Genomic DNA, 27,197 nt, shown 5'->3' with positions numbered 1-27,197 from the left:
CTGAGAATTCTTATCATGAAAGGGTGTTGATTTTGTTGGTTGGTCATTTTGTATCTGATGAGATCGTCATCACTTAGTGGCTGTCCTGTTTTGGTAGGCTGGAAGACATTGCCTTCAAATGGTGATGAGCTATTCCTCAATAGAATTAAACTTTCTCGGCCCTCTTGTCTCAGCCCACTTGTTAATATATGCCTTTATTTTTTAAAGATGGGGTTTCTCTGTGTAGCCCTGCCTGTCCTAGAACTCGATTTGCAGACACGGCTGCCACCTGCCTCTGCCTGCCCACTGCTGAGATCACAAGCATGCCCCACATGCCCAGCTGTTTGTCAGTGTTTCCCTTAAAGAACTTCATATATGGCTTCATGCGGGATGTTGACGGAGAACCTTCATTTTTGTGTAATATATTAGTGAATCTGTAAAATAGTTTTTCTTACTGCTAAACCTTTGTAAGAACTAGTAAAGTCATGGAATCTGAATATTTATTTATGAATCATTTTAAAATTAAGTAGGGCCGCCACTTTGAGAGCAGTGAGCGTGGGGCAGCCACGCTGGAGACCATGGTTGGAGGCAAAGCTGGAAGGGATGGTGGGAAGGTCCAGGCTAAGGCAGTGTCTCACTCAGAGAGCTGGGCTCCAGTGTCCTGGGGGCCGCATCCACAGACACTAAGACTTGCACCTGAAGCCTTAGATGGGTGGGTGCCACCGCTGCTGTGTACAGCGCTGCAGTGCAGTTCGGGAGCACCTCACCACTCAGGCAGGAGTTGGCAGGTAATGCTTCCAAAGATCTCAAAGTAAATCACACATCAGGGCTACCATAGCCAGGGGCAGTGTGGTCTGCACATCCACAGATCTCTGACTGGAAAGATGGGACAGCAGAAAACTGCTTAGGAAGTGAGTTCAGCAACCTCTCCCTCACCGTCTGGACCTGGGTGTGTGCAAAGCATGGACAGTTGCTATAGACAGGTAAAAGCCACATTTGTTTGTTTTTGGACTTTCAAAGTTTGATAAGCCCCTTCCCTGTGGTCACAGTCATACATTGATTGGCCAGGTTTCTCCCTGTGCTTTATACAAAAATAGAATTGATAAAATAATTTTTACAAAATAAAAAAAAATTTAGTAGGCCTGTGACTGCCTCGGTGGGTGAGGCATTTGCTGCCAAACCTGATGACTTGAGTTTGGTTCTTGGGGCTCACATGTCAGGAGGAGAGAGTACGCTTCTTCTGTAAGGGGAAGGATTCTGACATCCAGGCGTCTGTGTAGGCATCTGTGCTGACATACGATACACAGATGTGCTCTTGCGTGCACAATAAGTAAATAAAATTGAATGTTCTTGATTTTAATTTTATGGGGATTAGAGAGATGGACTTAGCACTCGCTGCTCTTATGGATCACAGGCTTTCAGTCCCTGATGTCCATACCCCAGTTCCTGAAACTTAGTTCCTGGGGATTTGACTTCCTCTCTGGCCTCGGGTGGCTCGTGCACACAACACTTAAAATAACAATAAGGGGCTGGAGAGACGGCTCAGTGGTTAAGAGCACCGACTGCTCTTCCTGAGGTCCTGAGTTCAAATCCCAGCAACCACATGGTGGCTCACAACCATCTGTAAAGAGATCCGATGCCCTCTTCAGGTGTCTGAAGACAGCTACAGTGTACTCACATACATAAAATAAATATTTAAAAAATAGTACCTTATATAATAGAAAACAATAAGACAATCTAAAGAATAAAATTACAAATATAGGTCTTTTCACAGTTTATCTTACTTCATATTGGTCAGCTTTAGTAATATGTAAGTCTGTGTTTTTTAACATTTTGACTTATTTTTCTCTAGTTCATTGAGTTTAATTTTTAATGTCTATAGACTTTCTTTTTTTCCGGAGCTGGGGACCGAACCCAGAGCCTTGCGCTTCCTAGGCAAGTGCTCTACCACTGAGCTAAATCCCCAACCCCGTCTATAGACTTTCTAATTGTCAGCCTTTCTGTCTTTTCTGAGACCTTGACTTTGTTTTCTCTGGATCACTGTAAGCAGAGATTTATCAAAATTGGTCTTTGAACAGTAGGTTTTGATTCTGTTGTTACTCTCCACTAAACTTGCTTCCTTCCAGCTGGATGTGTAGTTTGACGAATTTCCACATATTGGGTGATAAATAACTGCTTTTATCACAGATTTCTATTTTCTTTTCCTGCTTTTGCTTTCATTATCTTGCTTTTCCTAATGCTTTTAAACTTTTTTTTTTGTATTTTGGGGGTGCATGTTCAAGATAGGGTTTCTCAACCTTAGCTGTCCTTGAGCTCACAGAGATCCCACCTTCCCCCATCTCTGCCCTCTCTGCCTCCTGAGGAGTGCTGGTAATGATTAAGGGCGAGCTCTGCCCTGGCCTGGCTCTCTTAAATTATGTGCAAGTGTGTGCCTGTGTGTATATGGGAGCGCGCTGTCTTGAGAGGCTAGGGGACTGAGTCCTCTGCAGATGGACCTCAGAGTGGTGTGGGCCACATGATGTGGGTACAGAGAATTGTACTCGGGTCCTCTGTAAGAGCAATGCATGCTCTTGTCCAGCAAGCTCTCCCTCCAGCTCCAAGGTCTCATCCTTTGCAGTTTGTTTACTGGTTTGGCATACGATTTATGTTCGGTAAAATGCCTCATACGTTTTTTAATTCTAGTGTGTGTGTGTATGTGAGAGAGAGAGGGAGGGAGAGGGAGAGGGAGAGGAGGGGAGAGGTTAAGGTCGAAGGGCAGTGGTCTGGAGGTGTTATTCAGTAGGTAAAGACCCTGAAGGTTTGCCCTCCGACTCATCTGTCTCATAACTGACAAGATTATTGATTGGTACAGTATGGAACGCCGGCCCAAATAACAGTCACCATTGTAACATTCTTATTGCCCCTGTTAGCACCTCCCTAGACCCTGCTCATTTTCACAGTGTTTTGAGGTCATGTTTTGGGCACAGGGACCTCTGTAGTACTGGGGTGTACTCGCTCTTGTGCTTTGGAGGGGTGAGCTCTTTGTACCCAGTACTAACCTTTGTACCTTTGTCCTGGTGTCTCTTGTGTCTGATGTTCGTATAGGCTCTCCAGCTTTCTTGTTTCCTTCTTTCTCTAGTTTCTCATTTTGAGTCTTGCCTCTGTGGTTGATTGGTTCTGCCTGTTCTTAAGGCAGAGCACCACTGCATGGCCCCATCTGCCTTGCAGCTTTCTGGGTTGTCTATGCCTCCTACCTCAGTCACCCAAATGTTGTGAGTACCGTGTGCTGCTTATAATGACTTTGAAGTGTGAGCTCTGTGAATTCAGGATTGCTAAGTTACTGATACCTTTAGAAGTGTTTCTTTATGACCTAGGTAGTGTTAGTTTGTGTGTAGATGTGCGACATTTGATGCCGTAAGCATTAGAAGCGCCTTCTTATCCTGATGGGTTTGAGTCAGCCATCTCTGCTGCTGCCCATTTACAAAAGAGATCATCTGTTATGCTGAATTATTTTTACTAAATCGATACTATGAGGCTCATAGTATCTTCCTTTAATAAAATAAACTTCTGAGTAATTTGTTGCCATTTTTATGTTTACCTTTTCTTCCAGCACTCAGCGTCTTTTTTTTTTTTTTTGGTTCTTTTTTTCGGAGCTGGGGACCGAACCCAGGGCCTTGAGCTTTCTAGGCAAACGCTCTACCACTGAGCTAAATCCCCAACCCCAACGTCTTTTATTTTTTAATTTACATAAGTAAAATTTTATAGCCATGCAGCAGAGCTGTCATCCCCACCTGGACAGCTTTGCTCCCTGAACTGTGGCTGGCTGTTAGACATGTGGATGAAGCTTTTACATAGTCCAAAGACTATGTGTGCGTGCGTGCGTGCGTGCGCGCGTGCGCGCTCGCGCGCGCTTGCCCGTGCTTGTTTACTCACGCACACCCACAGCTCCAGCAAAAGCTCAAAAGCTCCCATTAGCTGAGTGGTGTTTCATCTCTGATCACTAAAGGAGTCGACAACCAGTTGTTAACTAATCCTCTTGTTTTCTGAGCCCTACCCTGCTTCCTGGTAGGTACAGGGGAAGGCTAATGCTGGTTGTATGGTTGAATGAACAAATCAAGCTCCAGGCTATGTCAGAGTTGATCCTGTAGATCTTTGGATTATGAAGTTGGTTTGGCAGAATCTGCAGATGAGCCAACCAAAGAGCCCCCCCCTCATTTGACCCTTTGTAGTCTGAAAAATACATCTATAGAATTTTCCTTAGAGAGTTTCTAGTCTTTCATCTTAAATGTACAACATTGGCATCTCCCAGCTTGTATTAGCTTTGCAGTGCTTAGGGGGTGTCTTAGTTAGGGTTTTACTGCTGTGAACAGACACCATGACGAAGGCAACTCTTATAAAGGACATTTACTGACAGGTTCAGAGGTTCAGTCCATTATCATCAGAGTGGGAGCATGGCAGCATCAGTGGCCTGGGAGGAGCTGCAAGTTCCACCTTTTGTTCTCCGGACTGCTAGGATGAGGGTCTTAAAGCCCACGCCCGCCCACAGTGACACATCTACTCCAATAAGGCCACACCTCCAAACAGTGCCACTCCCTGGGCCAAGCATATTCAAACTACCGCAGGGTTGTGGCTATTTCTAGTCCCAAATAAGGTACCGCTGGAGTCCCTTTTGTGACAATGTGTGAACAACTCTTCCTCACTTTGATTTCATGGGCATTCCCTAGTAGTACTTACTGCCCTATCCACACAAGGCAACATGAAGTTGCTAGTCATTGCTAACTTGTGTTAATGTAGGATTTTGGGGTGGGGAAGTGATTTGTCAAAAAGGGTAGTGAAAAAAGTTAACTTGCTACGTCTTTATTATGCAAATCCAAAAAACTTGAGGACAGTAACTCATGCAGATCAATGCTGATGAGCCTGTGAGTATGCAGCAGCAGGGTCGGTGCGTGCAGGGCTGTGTGCTGCTGACAGCAGGGTCAGTGGGTGCAGGGCTGTGTGCTGCTGACAGCAGGGTCAGTGCGTGCAGGGCTGTGTGCTGCTGACAGCAGGGTCGGTGCGTGCAGGGCTGTGTGCTGCTGGTCACTCCTTTGAAGAGGGTGTGGACAGACGCCTTGTAGTTGGGGTTTGTGGTATACCCAAGACCTTCTCAACTGATTGTCAGCACATTAGTGTGTACATGTCAGCCTCTTTCATAGGTTATGCTTTGACCTGTTGGAAACATTTTGAGCTTTAGTTTTTTTGTTTTTTTTTTTTTTTCAGCTGGGGACCGAACCCAGGGCCTTGCGCTTGGAGCTTTAGTTTTAAAAATGAAGTGAATAGAAATTTACTATTGTGGTCAGGCTTGGTGGTGCACATGCCTGTAATTACAGCCTGAATACAGAGGCAGAAAGATTTTTTGAGGCCAGGTTGGAGTGAGATGTAATAAGCAAAACTTAAAGGGATTAATAGGAATAAAGATATTTACTAAACATAGCTACCTTTGTAGTCAGACATAGTCGTAATGTTGTCAGTAAAGATGTTGTAATGTAAGTTGTATCTTTTACTCTTGGTCCCATTTAAATAAGGGTGGATTTAAATTCAGTGTTGAATGTCTCCATCTTTTTTAGGCAGGCTATAGCTTTGCTTATCTGGACTGATTTCTCTGGCGAGGATAGGAGGATCATAGCCACCCACATTGATACTCTGGTACCATGTTTGTCTTATGATTTTTTTTTTTTTTTTTTTTTTTTTTCTGGTTTTTTTTTTTCGGAGCTGGGGACCCAACCCAGGGACTTGCGCTTCCTAGGCAAGTGCTCTACCACTGAGCTAAATCCCCAACCCCTGTCTTACATTTTTAATCTCTGTTACGATGAGAGGCTCACTGGCTTTGCCTTTGTCCTGCTCTTTGCATGGCTCCCCCACAGTCTAGGTCCCAGCCCTACTTTTCATATGAACCTCCATCAAGTATGTTTACCCCTTTCTTTGTAGGGCTCTAGGAGGTTGGTAGGTGTTTGTATTCTATTGCTACGATGATATACCACGACCACGGCAACTGTTGTTGTTGATTTTAAGATTTATTTACTTTATGTATATGAGTTTTCTATATGCACGTACACATGCCAGCCAAAAGAGGGCATCAGATCCCATTGTAGACAGAGGTTGCTGGGAATTGAACTCAGGACAGAGCTGTCAGTGCTTTTAACCACCAACTTTATAGCCCCAGCCATGGCAACTCTTATAAAGGAAAACATTTAATTGGTGCTGGAACACAGTTTTAGAAGTTTAGTCACGGTGGGAGGTATGGCAGTATCCAGGCAGATTCATATTAAAACTACCACAGTAGTTAAGTTGAGACCGGGTCTCATATAGCCCAGGGCTAGCCTTGGGATGACCTTGACTGCCTCCAGATCCTCCTGCCTCCACTTTCCAAGTGCTTGGAGCACAGGTATGCATCACTCTGCCAGGTTCTGCTGTCATTTCCTTCTTGTCTTTTTAAAATAGTAAGTTATTAAGATAGAATTCAAATTCTATATAATTCACCCATTTAAGATGCGCAGTTTGAGCCTGGTGGTGTTGACGGCACACACCTTTAATCCCAGCATTCAAGAGACAGAAGGATCTCTGAGTCTGAGGATAGCTGGGCTACATAGAGACACCTTGTCTTGACAAAACAAAACAAAAAGATGTGCAGTTTGAGTTTTAATATGTGTTTACGATCCAAGGAGCTACTGCCACTGTCAGTGTCAGCATTTCATCACCTCGTGAAGGAGCCCTGCTCTGTTAACTGACATCCTTCAGTCCTGGACAATCACTCACTGCTTTCTGTCACTGGATTTGTCTGTTAAGATCACTTCAGGATCATTCGCTTGTATAATAGCCAGCCATTTGAACTCGTCTCTTTCACTGAGGCTACTGTCTTCAAGTGTCTCCCATGTCATAGTATCACCCATTCTTCCATAAAAAAATGTTATCTTAACAGAGCACCTTCCCTAAAACAGCATACCACAGCTCTGATAAGGAGTGACTCAAGGCTACCCCAGACCCCCCCCCCACACCTCACCCCATGAATGAATCTGACCTTAATTGTTGACATCAACGGTTTGGCTCACTGATTTCTTTTTTATTTTGTTTGTTTGCTTGTTTTGTCTTGCTTTTCAAAACAGTTTCTCTGTGTGGCTCTGGTTGTCCTGGAACTCATTCTGTGTAGACCAGGTTGGCCTCAAACTCAGAGATCTGCCTGCCTCTGCCTCCTGAGTGCTGGATCAAAGGTGTGCACTACCACTATGCTCATTGATTTCTTTCTTTACATGCTAGGCAAAAGTTTGTTTATGAATGGGCAAATTTAATCCTCATATTTCTTTAGACTGTGGTTATCATCTACAAACTAATAAACATACTGTCTCTTACTTATGATCATTTAAACTTGGAGGTGGAATAGAGGCTGAACTTTTACAGCTCTCCCAGAATATCTGATGGGTGGGTCAGTTGTGTCCTGCCTCTGTCCATCTCAAACGTGGAGGCTTCCTGAGGTGGGAGTCTGACATGGCACGGCATGAAGGCCGAGGCTCACAAAGCAAGCCCTTCCTTCCCTCTGTCAGGCTCCCTCAGCCTGGCACAGCTGGCCTCTCGGCCTGTGGTGTACTGGCTAGGCTGCCATCTTCTCTGTCGTGTCCCCGACTTGACTGTAGGTTTTGTAGATGACTGCTAATGTCTCCTGCTGCCCTGTTTGTTATCCTGAATGAGCCTGACTCGGTATTGTTGGGATCCAGTTAACCAAACATTTTAGGAGACAAATGACTGTAGTTCCAGTTGGCCACAGCTTCTACTCTTCTGTTTCCCAGAAAAGCTGTTCTTAGCAGGCAGAGGGCTGTATGTCTCTGTGGAGTTAGTTACTTCTGGTTGCTAATTCAGGGCTGTGAGGCAGCTCCATTTCTAAGGCTGGAGAGCACCGTTCACACAGAGACTCGCTTCTTCCTTCCTAACAACCAGACGGCAGTTCCTTCAGCTCACTCCTGGTGAACTGTGCAGACTGAAGAGCTGTCATCCAGTTTTCCCAATGCTGAACCTCACATGTGCTACTGTGGGAGCACTTTGGGTGTTGTTGTTGTTGTTCCATAATTTTATTGTTATGTACAGAACATTAAGTATAATTATTTGCACATTAAAATTGCTTGTCAGCCACTGCAGGTAAGGCTGCTGTGAATTGGCAGCAGCTGTTCTGCATTAACTGCTGTGCAATTTAAAGTAAGTTCTGCAGATGTGTTTCCTTACTTACACAACAGTTCTTCACTAGTGTGTGGGTCTAACACAGGGAGTCCTTTTTTCTGGAGCAGGTTAGCAGTTATGAGTGGTTTTCCCTGTGCCACACCAGGTAGATACAGCTGTGGTCTGCCTGTTACCCTGTATCCTTTTTTTTTTTTTTTAAATTGATTTATTATATATAAGTACACTGTAGTTGTGTTCAGATGTACCAGAAGAGGGGCATCAGATCTCTTTACAGATGGTTGTGAGCCACCATGTGGTTGCTGGGAATTGAACTCAGGACCTCTGGAAGAGCAGTCGGGGCTCTCAACCACTGAGCCATCTCTCCAGCCCACCCTGTATCCTTTTGCACAGGATTTCATTTTTTGCCTTGTTTCCAAAGCTGTGAGAGTGCTGAGAATGAATGCATGTGTGTTTTCATGTCTGCCAAGGGTCCAGATCCACTCTACTTGTTTGGAAACCTTTCCCTTCTGGATGGACCTGGACAGGACGGTCCTTCCCATGCATAATCTGGAGCTTTCACGGCCTCTTACACCCATCCTATGTCCCAAGCCTTGAATCCTCTGCAGAGTCAGTCGCTGAGTTTTCATGAACCCTTCTCCCCTAAGGAGCTACTGGCTGTGGCTGAACTCATTCAAGCAAGCAGGAAGAAAGAAAGACTTTGTTTCTCAGAAAAGAACTATATATGTTAAATGTGTGGATGATAACTGGCCTCCTCAGAAGTTCGGGGGAAAGGTCTGTGCTGTCACATACAGCTGTCCACAGACTGGAGACGAAAGCAGCCTACGGCCCTGTGCTCCAGGTGAGACAAGTAGGTGCACTGGCTTCTTCAAGGATTTTGTCCCAGGAAGTGCTTACGTTCCCATAATGCTTCCTGTGAGCTGCCCCACTCCCTTCTCTCTGGTCAGATGCCCTTGATTGAATATCTTTTAGTATCAGGGAGAACAAGGGATGTTTATGCAGCAGCCTTCCAAAACAGGTTCTCTCTTCCTTTCTGCAGCTGGGAAAATAAGAGGTTTACGTGAGATGACTCCCCTGTCTCTCAGAGCCAGGGGTTTCTGGGAAGCACAGATATTTGATCAGTTCTGTCTGTGTCGTCAATACAAGTCCTCGCCTGTGTGGACCCAGGCTTCTCTGCAGACAGCCAGATGGTTCAGCTCAGCCACAACTTGGAGAGGTGCTTCACTGTCACTTTGCAGAGTGGCTTGCACAGCCTCTGTTGACATGCCGTCCGGCCTTTAATGCTTGCTTTGAGAGTCTTCCTGCTAGCTCAGGCTCTTCTTTCTATGAGTCTAGCACATCCTCAGAATCCCTATAGCAAGAGATGGTAACCAGCTTGTTTCTAACCACAGTAGTGTTTGGGAAGGAGTACAACCCTGGCGTGTTGCTAGGACAAACTGCTGCTTATTTTTACCTCCTCCCAAGGCTGTGCTGTTTGCTGTTGATTAAGGACGGGCAGGTTAGTCCCACCACACTGATCAGATTCTCAGAGTCGCTCCACATTCTTAGGCTGGTGTTGGTTTTGTTTCCTGGTTCTGTTGGGTCTTTTCTCTGCTGACTTCAGGCCTCCCCTTACCCACCTCTAGCTACAAGACCTGTTCACTGCAAATGAAGTGCCACTGCCCATCATGAGCACTGCATTGTCTGCCTGCAGCAGCTCTAGATGGAGCTTTGTAGGCCTGGGACTGCAGCATCGACTTCTTCCTGGGTTGTGGGCTCTATAAACCCTATCTGTTGCTTCATATCACAGCAAGGCAGTGGCCACTAAGTGTTGCTTACCTCTCTTCTGTGTAACTCAGGGTTAGGATACCATTGGGGCCTTGTTGGTAGGAGAAAGTGATTTGGGCAGGGGTCCTTTCTGTGGAACTGGGTACAGCGCCAGAGTTTACTCCAAAACACGACAGCAGGTGAGCTGCCCAAGGATTCCATTTTCTTGTAAGAATTAATAGCACCTTTCCTTCAAGCCTTTTCTAAGCAGCTAAATTCTGTGTTTTTGCCATTGTTTCTTTGCTCCCATTAGTATATTTAGACAAAGTTAGCTGCAATAGTACCTAAGTGGCCATACCTGATGGACCAGTGACCAAACAAAATAAATTCCATGCTGGTCGATTTTGGTTTGGGAGTGGGGTGCTGCTGCTGCTGCTGGTGCTGCTGCTGCTGGTGCTGCTGGTGTTGGTGCTGCTGCTGGTGCTGCTGGTGTTGTGGTGTTGGTGGTGGTGCTGGTGGTGGTGCTGGTGGTGCTGCTGGTGCTGCTGATGGTGGTGCTGCTGCTGCTGCTGCTGGTGGTGCTGGTGCTGGTGCTGGTTGTGTTCTTCTAAGACAGGATTTCTCTGTGTAACAGCCCTGGCTGGCCTGGAATTCACTCTGAGGATCAGACAGGCTGGCCTCAAATTCACAGAAATCTGCCTGCCTCTGCCTCCTGAGTGCTGGGATTAAAGTCATGCCAGGATTATTTGTTTGTTTGTTTGTTTGTTTGTTTGTTTGTGGACAGTGTCTCACTGTGTAGCCCTGACTGGCCTTGAACTCACACAGATCTAACTGCCTCTGCCTTCCAAATGCTAGGCTTCTAGCTGTGCATCCCACACCTTTTGGCAAATGCGAGGCTTATATTTTCAATTGTAGCTTTTTGACATGTATTTTATGTATCTTGTAATTTATACATATATCATATTTATCATAGTTTGTACTCCGTACTTAGTTACTAATGTTGGAGTATGAATGAATCTATTAGAGTTACAGAGAGGAAGACATTTTGACAAGGCCTTTTTTTAGACATATGTTAATATTAAGTACATGAAGCAGGCTGGCGAGATGCTGAGCTGGTAAATCGTCTGCTGCCAAACCTCCCAAGCTGAGTCTGGTACCTGGAACACACATGGTGGAAGGAGAGCGCTGTCAGAGTTGTCCTGTGACCCCCACATATGCACTCAAACACAGAACACCTACTCATGAAGAATTTTTACATCATTTTTTAAAGCATACAAAGAATTATAAAGTCCTCCTTCCCCCCCTTCCTAAGTTATGTTTGTTGTTTCTTGCTATGTATATAGCACGTTTTGGATAGCAGAAAACTCTAATCTTACATTGTTCTTAATAGACTACACTCATTAAACATTTGGCCTGAAAGCAGTCTGACTGAGGCTTTTCCTGCAGTTAACTCTAATGACTGTAATTGTAAACGGTGCTTTGGTATGGTAGAAACTGCCAGGCTCACTGCCATTTGATCTAAAAAGGTCACAGGAAAAGGGACATTTAAATTAAGTTATAAATTACAATTGAAGAACAATATTTTGATGTGTGAGACCAGCAATGTCAGAGCAGGGAGATGTAATTCATGGGTTCATTATAGAACAGAGGTGCCTGACAGCTGAGCCATGCCAAAAAGAAAATTTATTTGCAACATCACACAGGCAGAAATGGCAGCTCCTATGAGAAGCCACAGCAGAAGCTGGAAACCTTGCGGTAATACTCGAGTTTATGCTAATGAGGAAACTAGAGACCCAGAGCCTTTAATGACTGCTGTAATGTAAATGAGGTGTTCTGACATTGTGCACATTTTCAATCTTATTTAAATTAAGACCTCGTCCTTGCTCTGTAAAATAACATACTTTATAACCAGGCATTAAGGCTGGTACTCTCACCTCTGTGTCCAATGCACAAAGTTGCTGAAATTTGAGAATTGTCGAGGCAGGAGAGTTAAGGCTTCAGACAAGATTTCTATGCATGGCGGCTTTGAGGAAGGGTATAATTTAATGTTTATGGCAGTCCATGAGAAGTTCAATCACGAGTTAATTAAACTGTAGGCAGTCATTAAGTATTATTTATTCTTTTGAGAGGCTTGCCAGTAAAGCACTTACATATATTAAATTATAGAAAGTAATAAGCAAGGAGTGATTTGTCGGGGAGAGTGAGAGGAGCACATGAACTTAGGCAGTTATGCAGAAATGTGTTTTCCTTCTTGTGGCATGATCCTCTCTCACTGCTAATCAGGAAGGGTCAGGGCTGAACAACCTCTGAAAGTCTGAGCCATGTATGTGAAGTAGCACTGCCAGGGAGGACACACTGTAGGCTAGAACTATTTTATGTCTCGTGGTGTCTCACAGCCATCTGCCACTCCAGTTCCAAGGGTCCGATGCCCTCTTCTGGTCTCCATGGGCAGAATAATCCTCTGTATAATTAGGTTGGTGATGGTGGTTTTTTGTTTGATTGGTTGGTTTTTAAGAGTTTGAAGTCTGGGACTGGATTGATGGCTCAGAGGTTAAGAGCACTGACTGCTCTTCCAGAGGTCCTGAGTTCACAACCATCTGTAATGGGATCTGATGCCCTCTCTCTTCTGGTGTGTCTGAAGACAGCGACAGTGTATTCATATGCATTAACTAAAGAATGTTTTAAAAGAGTTTGAAGCCTGGTGATGGTGGTGCAGCAGAGGCAGGCGGATCTCTAAGTTCCAGGTGGACTACAGAGTGAGCTCCAGGATAGCCAGGGCTACACAGAGAAACCCTGTCTTGAAAAACAAAATACAAAGGGGGGAGGGCTGGAGAGATGGCTCATATAGGTTAAGAGAATTGGGTGATTGTTCTAGACGACCGGGGCTCAGTTCCCAGCACCCACATGGCAGTTCACAGCTGTCTGTAACTTGAGTTCTAGGGGATTCAGTACCCTCACATAGACATGCATGCAGACCAAATACCAAAGGCACATAGCATAAATAAAAAAAAAAAAGTTTTGACCTTGCCTCGGATCCTGGGCCGTCTTTGCAAAGCTATAGAAAACATTGGGCAGGGTCCTTGGCAGTTTCTGGTTCAGCTGGGGGGAGGTACCAGTTTCCTCTTTGGCTCTGTGGTTCAAATCAACAGTTACTTTTCTTAAAGAGTAGAAATAAGGCAACTGTTTCGCTGCTGTTATTTTTAAGCAGGGAAGTCCTCTGTCCTGTCCTTGCACAGCCTGTGTCCTGCTGTGCGTCTTGGTGGCGAGCATGCTGAGGTGCTCAGCTAGCCCTTTGTAGTTAGACAAGCATGCTGCTTGTCCAGTGCTCTCTGCTTTTCTGAGGACATGTATAAGAGGTTCGTGTACGCTCTGTGACAAAGATGTGCCAGAATGAAGGACAGGACACATCATGGCCAAAGCTGTGAGGTACAGTCCAGGGCCAAGTGTGGCTAGAAAAAAGAAACCGATAGAGCTATTTGAAAGCTGGTGGGTTCACAGAGGACCCCTACGTTGTTACCAGATCCCCATCTTTAAATCCTAGTTCATTGGCTGAAAATAAGCAAGAACTCATGCTGCTCCCCCTTGGCTGTCCCCATAGTGACGACTGGGGATGTGTTTTCCTGAATGGCATCTGTTCAGTGGGTGGGGGTCAGTCTCAGTGCTTCTCCACTCACCTGCTGTCACAGATGTGAGACCAAGTCATGTGGCTGGTTGTCGCAGTGCTGTTTTCAGTAGTTCCAAAGTACACAATCCTCTGTGCTTCCCGTAAAAAAGGCATTTAATCCCAGATTTTATCTAGCTAGCTACAGAATGGCAGAAAGGTTTAATCATCAGTTATCCTGCTTTGATTGCCTTCCCTTGACTACAGAGCGAAGCTGTCAGATAGGGTTTCCATTGTCTCACCACTGTTTCTTCCCCTGCCTTCTCCTGGGACCTTTTACCTCAGTAACAGTGCAAGGCCTGCAGTGCATGGCCTCACTGTGTGTCTCAGTGGAGACCAGGAGGCAGGAGACATGGCTGAGCAATAAAGAGGAGTTGCTGCTCTGGTCTAGGACCAGAATTTTTTCCTAGCACCCATGTCATGTGCCGATGCCTTTACCAGGCCTCTGCAAGAAACTTCGTGCACGTGGTGTAGACACACGCGAGGGGATAAAATGATCGCAATACAAAGGAGCAGGATCTATGTTAACTTCAGACCTGCAGTGAGGCACTGACTGTGCTTGTTATCAGGCAGTAAGGAATATAATTTTTTTTAAAGATTTATTTATTTTATGGAGGAGGAGCTAAAATGGACATCTTCACATATTTCTCATGTCAGTAAGAGTTTGCAATTTTAATCAAAATATTAGCCATCTTATTTGAATCTCTAAAAATGGCCATTAAAATTATTTTCTTTTGGACTGGAAAGATGGCTCAGTGGTTAAGAGCACTGACTTCCAGAGGTCCTGAGTTCAAATCTCAGCAACCACATGGTGGCTCACAACCATCAGTAATGAGATCCAATAACCTCTTCTCCTTTAGCTTTCTTGTTCAGCCAAAGCAGGTAGAATCCATCTTCTTAGTAGCCTGGGGTCTGTGTGGATGGGAATTTGTCCCCTGTGCACTGCTCCACATTACACCATGGTTTGCCAGAGATTCCCTCTGCCCACAATCTGTTGTTTATAACTGTATCCATCTGAGAACCTAAAGCAGGGTCTGTTACAGACGAGTAAAATGACTTCACATCGAGGGGTGAGGAGGTTCTGCCCTCCACGCCTTCCCCAGCTGGTAAGGAGCTGTGAGGGCCCTAATCGTTTGTAGAGTATTAAAATGTATCTTTGGTGAAGCATGACTGCGTTCTCCCTCCAGCCCTCAATCTTTGTTTCTACTGTTTGAGTTAACTGCAGTCCAGAACTAGAAGTGCACTCTAGTCCCATCACCCTTGAGGCAAACAGGAGGATGTGGAGCCCTGTCCTACATGGGATCTTACTGTGTAGCCCTGGCTGTCCTAGAACTCATCATGTAGACCAGGCTGGCCTCAAACCTTTCTGCCTGCCCAGTGTACTGCCAAGCCTGGCCTAAGTCCCATCCCCCCCCCCCTCCCCCTTTTTTTGCCCCCCCCCACCCCCCCAGAGTATTTCTACACAGTCCTGACCGCCCTTGGACTCACTCTGTAGATCAGACTGACCTCCGACTTACAGAGATCCACCACTCCTGCCTCTTGAGTTTAAATGAAACACTTATTAAAAATATTTTTTATTTATCTTCATTTTATGTGCACTGATGTTTTGCCTGCATTTGTGTCTGATTTTGGACACAGTTGAGCTGCCATTTGCTGGGGATTGAACCCAGGTCCTCTGGAAGAGCAGTTAGTGCTCTTGACCATTGAGCCATCTGTCTAGACTTCAAAAATAGCTTTTAAAAGTCTTGTTTTTAGCTTTTCGAGGCAGTGATTGTGGAGGTTGGGCTTTCTCAGGGACTATGTTGAGCACTATAGCACTAGGGCTTAGACCAGCCACTGAGCCTTAGTGGGATCAGGAACTTCATTATTTGTCAGACTTTTTAAGGGTGGAAGGTATTTATAACCTGAGGTTCCGTCCTTTCTCTTCTGTTTAAAACTGGATCACGGTGGTCGGGAGGTGCTTAGCAGGTAAGATGCCAAGGATGGGGATCCGGTCTCAGAACCCACATGGGCAGTTCCTGCAAACCCAACATTCCAGGCTGATCCAATATACTCATACCTGTAAAAATAAGTAAATCTTTAAAATTAAACCATCCTATTGTATTCCTATACATATAATAAAGTATGACTTTTTAATTATATGAAAAACCCCAGAAAGAAGCCGTAGATAGCATGCAACTTTGTTCCGGTCTATTGTTATACTCTTCTATTGTATTAGTGGTCATTAGTCTCTGAATGTGTGTAAGTTGAGTTTTATCCTTCATGTGAATATTTAGAGAAGCGTCTGGTTTACATAGGCCCCGCCCTTCCTTTCCGATGTCCCCTGGGAGACGTGGAAGCTCCTCCCATGGGTAACGGGACAGTGGTGCTTCTTCTTCTCTCTCTTTCTTCACCCCTCCTCTTGGCTTTATGAAGCAGGGTTTCTCTGTGTAGCCCTGGCTTTCCTGCAACTCTTTCTGGAAATTAGGCCAGCCTCAGACTCAGTGATCCTCCTTCCTCTGCCTCCAGAGTGCTGGGATTGAAGGTGTACACTGCCACCACCCCGATGGTAGTGTCTTTTAAAGGATATGAAACTACCACCGAGCCTGCCCTACACTTTCTCAGCTAGGGTTCCTGTCACCTGGACGTGAACGACTGCTGCATTCAGATGTTCTCCCTCAGGGGCAGGGTGGCTCATCCGATAAGAGCATATGGTGATTTGACAGAAGGTTCAAGTCTGACCTCAGCATCAGTGTCAGGCATCTTTCAGTCACCTGTAACTCCAGCTCCAAGGGACCTGAGTTTTACAGGTACCTGCACTTATGTACCTACACATACAGACATACATGCAGAGAGATACACACATGTAATTGAAATAAATGGTTTTTTACAAGGCAGGATGATGGTGATGGTGATGGTGATGATAGAAGGTGGAGTCCTTCTAGCAAGATCCCTGTGCTTTCCAGATGTATGTATGTATGTATGTTTATTTCAGGGAAGAACTAGGTGGTGGTTCATAAGTATTGATTGAGCTTAGATTGGTAGAAGCCAGAGTATGTTAAGAGGCTAGGCTGACAAAAGATCAGTTGCTTGTTGAGAACTTAGGAACTGGAGAGCAAAGGAGGGCCTGGCTACCATTATGTTTGCTTCGATATCAGTGCCGTCTGAGGCGTGTCCAGATGGAGTCGTATATGCAAGGGTGGGCTGACTCTCCATCCATTCAGCACCCCACCAGAAAGTCAGCTGAGGGCCTTATGCAAGCAGCAGTGTATTCTCCGACAAACCAGCAGCCTCGTGTCCAGTAGCCACTCATATTTCTCCAGCTATGGCCTAAAACTATGTCTAGTTCTCCCAGAGGCAGGCAGGATGAATGACATTCGATCTTAGTTCACTCCTAGACCGGGCTGTATGTTCTAGGCAATTTCCTAGTCCCAGACACCTAAGATTTAATGTTTAAAAAATAGAGTTCTCATGAAATTTCATGAACTGCAGCATTGGTGGCTTTGTTTATAACCTCACCGGTTTTTGGTCTAGCAGAGGATAAAATGGAGCCGAGCCAGGCCTGGGGCTGCAGAACCGTAGTCAGCATTCAGGAGGCAGGCAGGTGGTCTCTGAGTGTGAGGCCAGCCTGCTCTACACGTCAGGCCCTGAGAGTGAGTGCTTCTCCTCTCTTTGTGACTCTCCCTTCTGAGCACCCCTCCCAGAGCCATCCCTGAGCCAAGTGCCAGTTCCCACAGCACACTTGCGCCTGTACTGTGTTCATGTAAAAACCAGAAGTTGACATCATGTGTTGTCCTTAACCACTATCCACTTTTTCTTTTTATTATTTTATGTATATGAGCACACTGTAACTGTCTTCAGGCACACCAGAAGAGGACATCAGATCCCATTATGGATGGTTGTGAGCCACCATGTGCATACGGGGAATTGAACTCAGGACCTCTGAAAGAGCAGCTAGTGTGCTCCTAACCTCTTTTCTTTTTTAAATATATTTTAAGAATGTTACTTATAATCATGTGTGTGTGTGTGTTCACATGACTATAGGAGCCCTCAGGGCTCAAGGCACTGCACCCTGGGACTAGCGGTACATGTGCGCCACCTGGGATTTGTGCTGGGGTCTGATTCAGACCTCAGGAATAGCTCGCTCCTCCCCACCATGGTTTTTGAGATACTCTTGCTGAACCTGGAGCTTACCAGTCCTACCAGTCCAGCAAGACTCTTCCTCATAAAAATGGTGGCTGAGATTTTTCTGCAAGCAGACCCTCTCCATGACCCATAGTTTTCCATGCTGCCTTATTATCCCATATACTAGAATAACTGCTTATAAAATATTAATTTCTTGCCTTGAGGTTTTTATTAGAAGTTTCAATTTGATCAACTTGATTTTATTTTAAATTATCACTAAAATATGTGCTTTTTTAATTGAATAGGCATATAAATTTTCCTTCCATTCAGCTTCATTTCGTGTTCTATCATTAAAAGTCCTCATTGTATTAGAGAAACAAAACAAAACAAAACAAAACAAAACAAAACAAGTGCTCACTTGTTTTGACCAGAGTATGAACATCCAGCCTTATTTTACTCTCTGTGCAGCGGCTGCAGAGACCGGATGGAAAGGCTTAAAGCGTGCAGGTAGACAGGTGTCCGCTTGGGTGGGGCCTGTTTGAGAACAGGACTTGAAGGAAGGCCTTCATTCTTTCACTAATTGAACCAGTGAGGTTGGCCACCTTGAGCTATGATGAGGAGACAGGCAGGTCTTAGCCAGGGCTTTAGAGAGTACTACAAGCTCTGAGGGTGTAGATTAGTCATGAGGATCCTTCTGCCAGGGTTCTTAGCACCATCTGACAGGAGATGTGGAATGTGGAGGCCACAGCAGAGTGCATGTCTCTTTTTTTTTTTTTTTTTTTTTTTTTTTCTTCTTCTTCTTTTTTTTTTTTTTTTTTCGGAGCTGGGGACCAACCCAGGGCCTTGCGCTGGGCAAGTGCTCTACCACTGAGCTAAATCCCAACCCCGCATGTCTCTTGAAGGTCTATATTTTGGGCCCTTTTGATGCTTTCTAGTAAATTACTTAGCTAAAAAGACTAGGACAGAATCTAGTCTATCCTCAGGATTATTTGGGAAGAATGGAGTAAGAGCCAGGCATGGCAGCACACACCTTCAGTCCCAGCACTTAGGAGATGGAGGCAGGTGGTCTACAGAGGGGGTGACAGGAAAGCCAGGGCTACGCAGAGGAAGAAACCTTGTCTCAAATAAATAAATAAATAAATAAATAAATAAATAAATAAATAAATAAATAATAAACAAAAGAATGGAACAGGAGCATGAGGTTTCAGGTGGGTTTGAGTCTTTACTTCCACCTCACGGTGAGCATCTGAATTTATCTTTCCAAGGTATCGTTTCCTCACTTGTGAGACGGTGTGACAATCGTTCTTACATTGGAAGATTAAATACAGGCACATCTTTCTTACAGGATTAGTGAAGGCACTGAGGGCCCATGCGTGTGCGCTGAGCACCATGCCAAGCCACGTGTTCTACAGTTGTCGGCTTTCTTGGGTTTTGGGGTGCATGCGTGTTTGATTTTGTGTTTGGTTTTTTCAAGACAGGGTTTCTCTGTGTAGCCCTGGCTGTCCTGGAACCTCCTCTGTAGACCAGGCTGGCCTCAACCTCAGACCTCAGCTTGCCTCTGCTTTCCCAGTGTTGGGATTAAAGACATGCACCCCCCTCACCAAGCCTTAATGCTGTTCTTATTGCCAGAATGTTCTCTGCTTTACCTGTCCCCTTCCCTGGGCACATCAGTTTTCTACGATTATAGCAAATATCTGAGCTAAATCATCTTGGAAATGTAAAAGGTTTGTTAAACATGTTATGCAATAGAGGCTGCTTTGGAGGAAGCTGCTCACTTTGTGGAAGGTGGGAAACAAAAAACAGACTTCTCTCCCCATATATGTCCTCCCCCTTGAAGTTCTAACACTTCCCAGTGACATCACACTGGGAACTGAACCTTCAGTACCTGTACCATAAGGGACAGCCCCAACAATGGGGATGGGGGTTAAGTGGTCAGGTGACAGTGGAGTACCACAAAGTATTTTTCTTCCATGGCTCCTCTAGAAAGAATATAGGGGTGTGTGTGTGTGAGAGACTTGTAGTTATTGATTTGCCTTGATGTCTGCATGATAGTTAATTAACGAAGCTCATTGTCATCGTAGCTACATGAAAGCAGTTATGATGCTGGCAAAGCCCTGCAGCGCCTGGTGAAGAAGCCTGTGCCCAAGCTGATCGAGAAGTGCTGGACAGAGGATGAAGTGGTAAGCGTCAGCCCACATGTGCCTTGTGTCCTGGGCCTTTGCGGTGCTCCATGTATACAACCTCCCTGCTCCAGGGGAAGGGGCTCGTTCAGACTGTTGATGATAAAAGGGAACAGCAGTGCTGAGAAGCATGAGGGTCTGAGTTCAAGTCCCTTTTATGTTAAGTGTGACAGGAGGGTTGCTGTGCTGCTGCCTGCCAGCCTTTCTCTAAGTTCCTCGAGACCCTGACTCAAAGGAACAAACAGCAGAACCCCTATGTCCTTCCTTCTCTGCTGCCGCTGAGAGGTGCCTGCGATGTGTCCCACGCAAGGGAAAACCGCTAAGAAAGACTTGATTGGATTTTAGTCTCAGTAGGATCCATAGGTGATGGCGATTTTTTCTCTGAGTTTAACAGTTACTCCTAAACAAGGTTGGTGTGATTTTGGTTTTGGTGCAGGATAGTGTGTGATACCAGAACCTGGAATAGTGACTTGAATTTATTTTGAGGCTCATAGGACATCGGGCTGAGAACAGTTGCTCCAGAGCAGGAAGCATTGACTTGATTGAACACCAAAGGAGATGGAGAGAGGAAGGAGTCCATACACATCGATTCCATCCCACAGAGCTAGCTCATGAAGCTACCTCCCAGCCAGTGACTTTCAAAAGGTGTTGCTGTAAATAGCTCACAGGTTTCCTGTGCCTTTGCAACATGACAGTGACTGCCTGACATTTGCCCTTGAGGTCAAATGCAACTGAAATACACAGAGTTGGTGGAAAGTTCCTCAGTTCTGTTCTAAAGCATGCCAAGGAAAAGTATTTAAAAGTGCTTTTGTGATAGAGTCCTAAGAGGGACTCAGCTCAGTATGTGTCTAGTGGTGGGAAGTGTCCAGGAAACGGGCAGGCTGAGGTGGGAGCAGCTGGACGGGGCACTGCCTTAGAGACTTGGGGAGTGGGGGGGAGACCTGAAGGACTTCAGGTAGAAAGGAAGTCCTTAGGTAAACACTGTGAATGGTATGTGCAGGAAATAGGCGGTGGCTGGGACACAGTAGAGAGAGGGCAGAAGCTGGGAGGCGGGGAAGAGATGGTCCCCTGGCCCCAGGGGCAGCACAAGCATCACCTGAGGAACTGTGGGTGAAATGCTGTCATTTGCTCCACAAATACATTTTCCTAGTTAGCGGGTCTTAGGGTGAAGTCCATGTGTGAGGAAGGCGGAGCCACAGGAGTCTCTTGTTCAGTTAAAGCAAAAACAAACAAAACGGAGCTGTTTTGAGTGGTCATGCTGACACACGTTCACCGTAAGCCTGTTTTTATAGGAAGGAGCTAGAATTCTGATTGGGTCAATTTTCAATTTTCCAAAAGCCTTTGTAGAGGAAGACATAGGGGGTAAAGGACAGAGCCACTGTGTACACTAGACTGAGATGCTCCTCTGCCTTGGCCTGTCACAGTGTCACAGGGTGTCCTGCCCAGCTGTGCCAAGTGGAACTGCGCTGTGGGTGCAGCCTGAGCACTGATCTCCAAGTGTCTCTCCTCACCTCCTGCCGCCTCCTCCAGTCGCTGCTCCCACCCTGCTGTCCCCCACTTCCTGCTCCACCTCCCACTGCTTCAGCCCTGACACCCTGACCTTTCTCTATGGCCACTTCTTCCCTCTGGAATGTTTAGAGTACACAACAGAGTCCTGACTTCTGCTTTTCTAAAAGAAAGATGAGTTCTTTTCTGCAGCTCTTCTCGTGCTGGCTCTGCTGCTGCAGGAAGGTGGGGATGAGGAGCCTTGAGCATCCGAAGGAATCCAGCTTCATATTGAAAAACAAAGCAGGGTTCCAAAGTGGCAGACATTCCAAGTGTGAGATAATGATTCTTAACAGGGGAAGCACGATGGTTTGGGCTCATTTTTATCATGTTTGCGTGATAAAGCCACGTAGCCTTGCAGGGTATAGGGATCTAATGGTTCCCTTGTTTGTGAGAGCTAAACTTTGCTTTCTGAAACCTTAAATCCGGAAGGCAGCTGAGAGGACATGGTGGATGATTGATAGGTTGGAGGAAGCTTCTGATGCATCTGCGTCAAGTCTGAATAGCTAACGGTGGCAACAAGGCAGTCCCTCCTTACCTTAGCCTGCCTTTGGCTCTGAGAGCATCAGCTGTGTCAGTGGGACCCCTTCTGTTGAGTTCACCACATTCTCTCTGGTGAGTTTCTCCCTGGGAATGGCAGGAATAAGGTACACAAAGGTCTTCAAGCTGAAGTAGGTGCACAGCCGAACTCCCTTTGATTTTCCCTTTTGGTGTTCCAATATACCTGAAACATTCTGGTTATTTGCTGTCTCTTGTGTGTTAATTTGATCATAACACTCAGTTTCTATCTGATTTTCATAAGTTACTTCCACAAAATGGTTGTAAATGGTGAGATCAGTGTTCCTCTGCTGGGCCAGAAAGGTGACCTGCATTTCCTTTACTGAAGAGTTCAGCTTCTGTCCCTTAGTATAGACCATTGGCTCTCAACCCATGGGTCAAGATCCCTCTGGAGGTAGCATATCAGATGACCTGCATGTCAGATATTTACAATATGATTCATAACAGTAGCAGAATTACAGTAATGAAGTAGCAATGAAATTATTTTATGGTTGGAAGTCAGCACAGCATGAGGAAGTGTATTAACGGGTTGCAGCATTAGGAAGGATGAGGACCCCTGGCATAGACCGTAACTGTACCTTAAAGCTGAGCTTAGAGCTCAGTCTTCTGCCTGCTCTGTAACCATTGTCCCCTTCTGACCTGCATCTTCTGTGTGTTGCTCTTTTTTCTTTATTTTATTGAGACGTGTCCTAGGCTCTCAAATTCCACGTGTAGCCAAGAATGATCTTGAACTCCTAATCCTCCTGCCTTCACCTTCCAGTTGCTAGGATGACAGACATGTTTTCTCTTTTTAAAAGTTATATTTTGGGGTTGGGGATTTAGCTCAGTGGTAGAGCGCTTGCCTAGGAAGCGCAAGGCCCTGGGTTTGGTCCCCAGCTCCGAAAAAAAAAAAAAAAGAACCAAAAAAAAAAAAAGTTATATTTTTAGATTTGTTGTTGTTTTGAATAAAATTTAAACACAAGCCAGTGAGTGCTCTTGGAGATCAGAGACCTCTGAGAAACCCAGACTGCCCTGGAGCTGTGACTCAGCATGAATGTGGGAGGCGATAACTCTGCAGGAGCAGCAAGTGTCCAGCCATCCAGGTCTCTCCAGCCTGTCTGCCTCTAGTCCCAGTTGCCTGCGTTCCTACTTTACTCATGACAGCGAGGGGAGTCTCCCGGTGTCAAGCTTGCAGACTGTTAGTTTGCAAAGACTCTGCTGTAACTAAGTTCTTCTCAAGTCCAGCATTTGAAAACGTGGAGTGCTTGGTTGATATTTATGAATTGATGTAAGAACTTTTACGTGCTTCCAAATTTGACCCTAAACTTTAGACTTTTGTAGCCGGCTTAGTGGTGTACACCTTTAATCCCAGTACTTGGGTGGCAGAGTTAGACTGCCCTCTGTGTTTGAGATTTCCAGGACCTCTCAGAGGTAGCACAGCCCTGTCTCAGGGTTGGGAGCAGGTGGATTTTGACTTTAAGAAGTCTTCAGGTCCTTATTCATCATTTTTATTAGCAGCAGCAGCAACAGCAGCAGCATGGCAGCCACTGCTTCTGCAGACAGTGGGATGTCTTCCCCTTGTATTGTAGTCTCTCTCCTGGGTTATGGAGATGAGATGATACTCTAAGGGAAGTTAAGTTGGGGCTGATGGAAGTAAGCCCTGCTGCTCTAAAATCGAACTTCCTGTCCTGCTTCTATTGTGATGAAACCCTGGGCCCCAGAGTAACAGGATTTAGTTTGCTTACCCTTCCACAGCACTGCTCATCACTGAAGGAAGTCAGGACAGGAACTCAAGCAGGGCAGGAACCTGAAGGCAGGAGCTGATGCAGAAGCCATGGAGGGTGCTGCTGACTGGCTTCAATCACTAAATTAAATCACTTAATTAATCACTAATTAAGAAATTGCCCTACAGGGTTTTCTAAGCCCTCTTTTTATGGAGGCATTTTTCTCAATTGAAGCTCGCTCTTCTCTGATGACTCCAGCTTGTGTCAAATTGACATATAACTAGCCAGCACAACTAGTTTTTGCCAATTCCTCAACTAGATATTACAAACAAATTCTACATTCATAGAGCACTTACAAGAGTTGCCTTGGTAGCTCACCTAATGGCAGATCTCATGGTAGATGGACTGGATCAGATCAGAGAGGTGTTTTAGGAACGAGTGTTTAGTAAATTGACGACTCTTTCCATACCCTACCGGATCGTCTGGCCAGAGCAAAAGGCTGGATACTGTCTGTGAGGGTTAAATTAATGATTAACCAATTTCACATACCTTATGCTAAAAGCACCATTTCTTTTTAAGAAGTCATCCAAACTCATAGAAATTATGAAGAAAAAAGAAAAGAAACAAAAACAAATCAGTCTGTTAAAATAAAAACACAAATCCTAGTTTATTAAGTTTTTAATTAAACATGATAAACACATTTAAACATAATACAGAGGCCACAGTCTGAGCTGCACCCAATCAAAGCAGATGAAATCCCCCTTCCCTGCTTTTATAGTTACTAATCTGTGTGTGTGTGTGTGTGTGTGTGTGTGTGTGTGTGTGTGTGTGTGTGTGTGCAAGCCTCTGGGGCTGTGTTGTGCGGGGTCCATCGCTGCTGTGCTTCTAATTAGCATTCAGCTGTTGATTAAGGAAACACTGGGATGCTAATTTAACAAGAATTCAATTCTAGGCCTGTATTTCCCTTGTGGAGTTGGGCTGACTTGCAGTGCTATAGGATTGGGTGGGTGCCCCGCCGCCTGCACTGTGCTGAGCTCGCCCTTGGCTTCCTGCTCTGTGGCTGCTGGTTTTTGTGCTGGTTTCAGTAAAACATATCATTAAAGGTAAAGGTTTTGTTGTTTACAGTATTACAGCAGGGTGATCCCACTCATCTTGGGTAACTGTAGCTTTTATTGTGAAATATACTTCCCATTAAATGTTTTATATCAGTTTTGTTGTAATTCATTGAGGTGAGCCACCTAGATTAAAAAAAATCAAATCCACAATCCTGACAGATTGATCATGTGTGTGGATTCATTCACAGGTTCCTAACTCTTCTTGCTGTTTAAAACTCCGTCATCATAGATACACATCAATGGCCTCCTCTCAAAATTGACAGGACACAGACGCAGCAAGCTAACTTCTGCGTGTCTGCAGTGCAGTGAGCAGTGCAGCTGGCCACGCAGTTCCCCGCTTAAAGAATGCAAACGCTGGGGTCTTCCCCAGCCGCACTACAGATGCCTTCCTCATGCCCCTTCACAATGTCTGCTCCAGAAAACATTGTTTTCATTGTTCCTTCTGTCCAGCCAGAAGACAGAGCTGCTTAGCGGGGCAGAAATACAATGAATTTTACTACTGTTCCTGTGGCAGCAGAGGAAAATGTAATCAAAGTCAACATCCAAGAAACAGCTGGGGGCTGGGAGGGCCAAGAGGGGACAGTGTGCTGCAGGGAAGAGGCTGTCGCTAGCCTACCCCGGTTTCACATCTGTTACAGTTGCTGGTGTTACATAGTGATCTGAACGATGCTGGTGATGGCACCCTATACGTCACTTAAGATGATCTGTTAGTGTATCATTTTAAATATACGCCATTCCCCTAGGCTAGAACATTGTTAAAACCGGCTTAGATCTTTTTATGTAAATATATGTTTTATAACATTGTAGTTCAGATTACATCTTAGACTTGTGTGCATGTCAACTGAGCCATACAGTGTTGAACCCTCAGGTTTGGTTTTCTGTTTTGAGATTGGATCATCTGTGTGACTCCCTTTGGCTATGAATTCAGCATTTTCCTCACCTCAGCCTTCTACACATGGGATTTCAATGTAGGTGACCCAGGCTGACTTGAAATTCTGATGACAGGGTTGTTTGGTTGGTTTTGTTGGAGATAGGGTCTTACTCTGACGCTCTGGCTAGCCTGGAATCCAGTCCCTCTCTCATGAGTGCTGAGATTCAAGACAAACACGCACCACCGTGCCCAGCTGAGTTTTTCAAAAATAGTAATGGGTGTGTGCACACGAGACAGGTGTGGGGGATGCCAGAGGCATATGACCCCCTGGAGCTGGAGTTACTGTCAGTTGTGAGCCACCATGTGAGTGCAGGGAACTGAAACCTTGAGAACAAAAAGTATTCTTGACCACTGAGCCATCTAGACCAAAATTTTAAGCTGAAAAATACGGTCCTTCCTATGGGAACTCTGCAGTAGTCTAAACCAAAGGTGTGCCAACCTAATCCTGTCTGTCATCACATGATGTCTGCCTAAGGGACGGGAGAATGAACCCTACTGTCTCAGTCAGGGCTCTCTAGAGTCACAGAACATAGTAAGAGAATTGGTTGGTGACTTACAGTCTGTAGTCCAACTCTCCAACAACGATCAGCAGTAGCTGTCAATGGAAGTCCAAGGATCTAGCGGTGGATTAGTCCACGAGGGAGTTAGGCAGGCAAAAAAGAGAGACTCTTCCCTTCTTCCAAAGTTCTTATGTAAATGTCCAGCTGAAGGTGTGTCCCACATTAAAGGTGTGTACCACCCCACCTGGGTCTAGGACTTGCTTTGTCCCAGGTGACCTTGAACTCAGAGATCTTGCCTTAAGCTCCTGGGATTCATAGCCACTTTTCCTCAAGATCTCCATACCAAGATCCAGGTCAGAAACTTGGATCTCCCAACCTCAAGATCAGGATCAAAGGTGAGCCTTCCGATTCTGGATGTAATTCATTCCAGATATAGCCAAGTTGACAACCAGGAATAGCCACCACACCTACCCTACCTTTCCTCCGATTTGAAACTGAATGTCTACTATCCTTCCATCCGCTCCTTGTTCTTCCATTTTGTTTTGTTGGTTTGGACATGGTCCTGTGTGGCATTACCACATGTAGCTTTATGCTAATTCCGTTCCTAATGAACAGCTTAAGTTCTCAGCTGTAAGAATAGGAAACAGATGGATGCTGGCCGTTCCTCAGTCTGGTGTATGCTTGTAGTGGGACCCAGGGTCATGTTCAGACCTTCCTGACTAAGCTAGATGCAGCTAAGACTTGCCTAATATTTCAACTGCCCATAAGGTTGGGCTGCTTCCTGTGGTTAACTCCCTTCAGCCTTTGAAGCAAATCCTTGTTTAAAGAAGTCAGTAGTGTGGAGAGAGGACAGACTTTATTGTCAGGTTCTCTGGAAATAAGACAGTGAATTAAAAATCAATTATATGGGGCTGGAGAGATGGCTCAGTGGTTAAGAGCATTGACTGCTCTTCCAGAGGTCCTGAGTTCAAATCCCAGCAACCACATGGTGGCT

At 45.3% G+C, this 27,197-nt stretch overlaps 1 protein-coding gene across 7 annotated transcripts in view; it reads left to right on the top strand.

The window, feature by feature from the left end:
• The window catches only part of Rere (arginine-glutamic acid dipeptide repeats), a 334,126-nt gene that overhangs the window by 231,248 nt on the left and 75,681 nt on the right, over window positions 1-27,197 (top strand). For all 7 annotated transcript variants that reach the window (XM_032894231.1, XM_032894248.1, XM_032894239.1 and 4 more), the window contains one exon: window positions 19,753-19,851. In XM_032894231.1, the coding sequence (XP_032750122.1) occupies window positions 19,753-19,851 (99 nt within the window). The remainder of the gene's footprint in view (window positions 1-19,752; window positions 19,852-27,197) is intronic.

The sequence above is a fragment of the Rattus rattus genome, chromosome 1 (assembly GCF_011064425.1).
Source record: "Rattus rattus isolate New Zealand chromosome 1, Rrattus_CSIRO_v1, whole genome shotgun sequence".
Taxonomy (NCBI): Eukaryota; Metazoa; Chordata; class Mammalia; order Rodentia; family Muridae; genus Rattus; species Rattus rattus.
The sequence above is the reverse complement of the archived record's forward strand: the minus strand, read 5'-3'. Positions and strand labels throughout refer to the sequence as shown.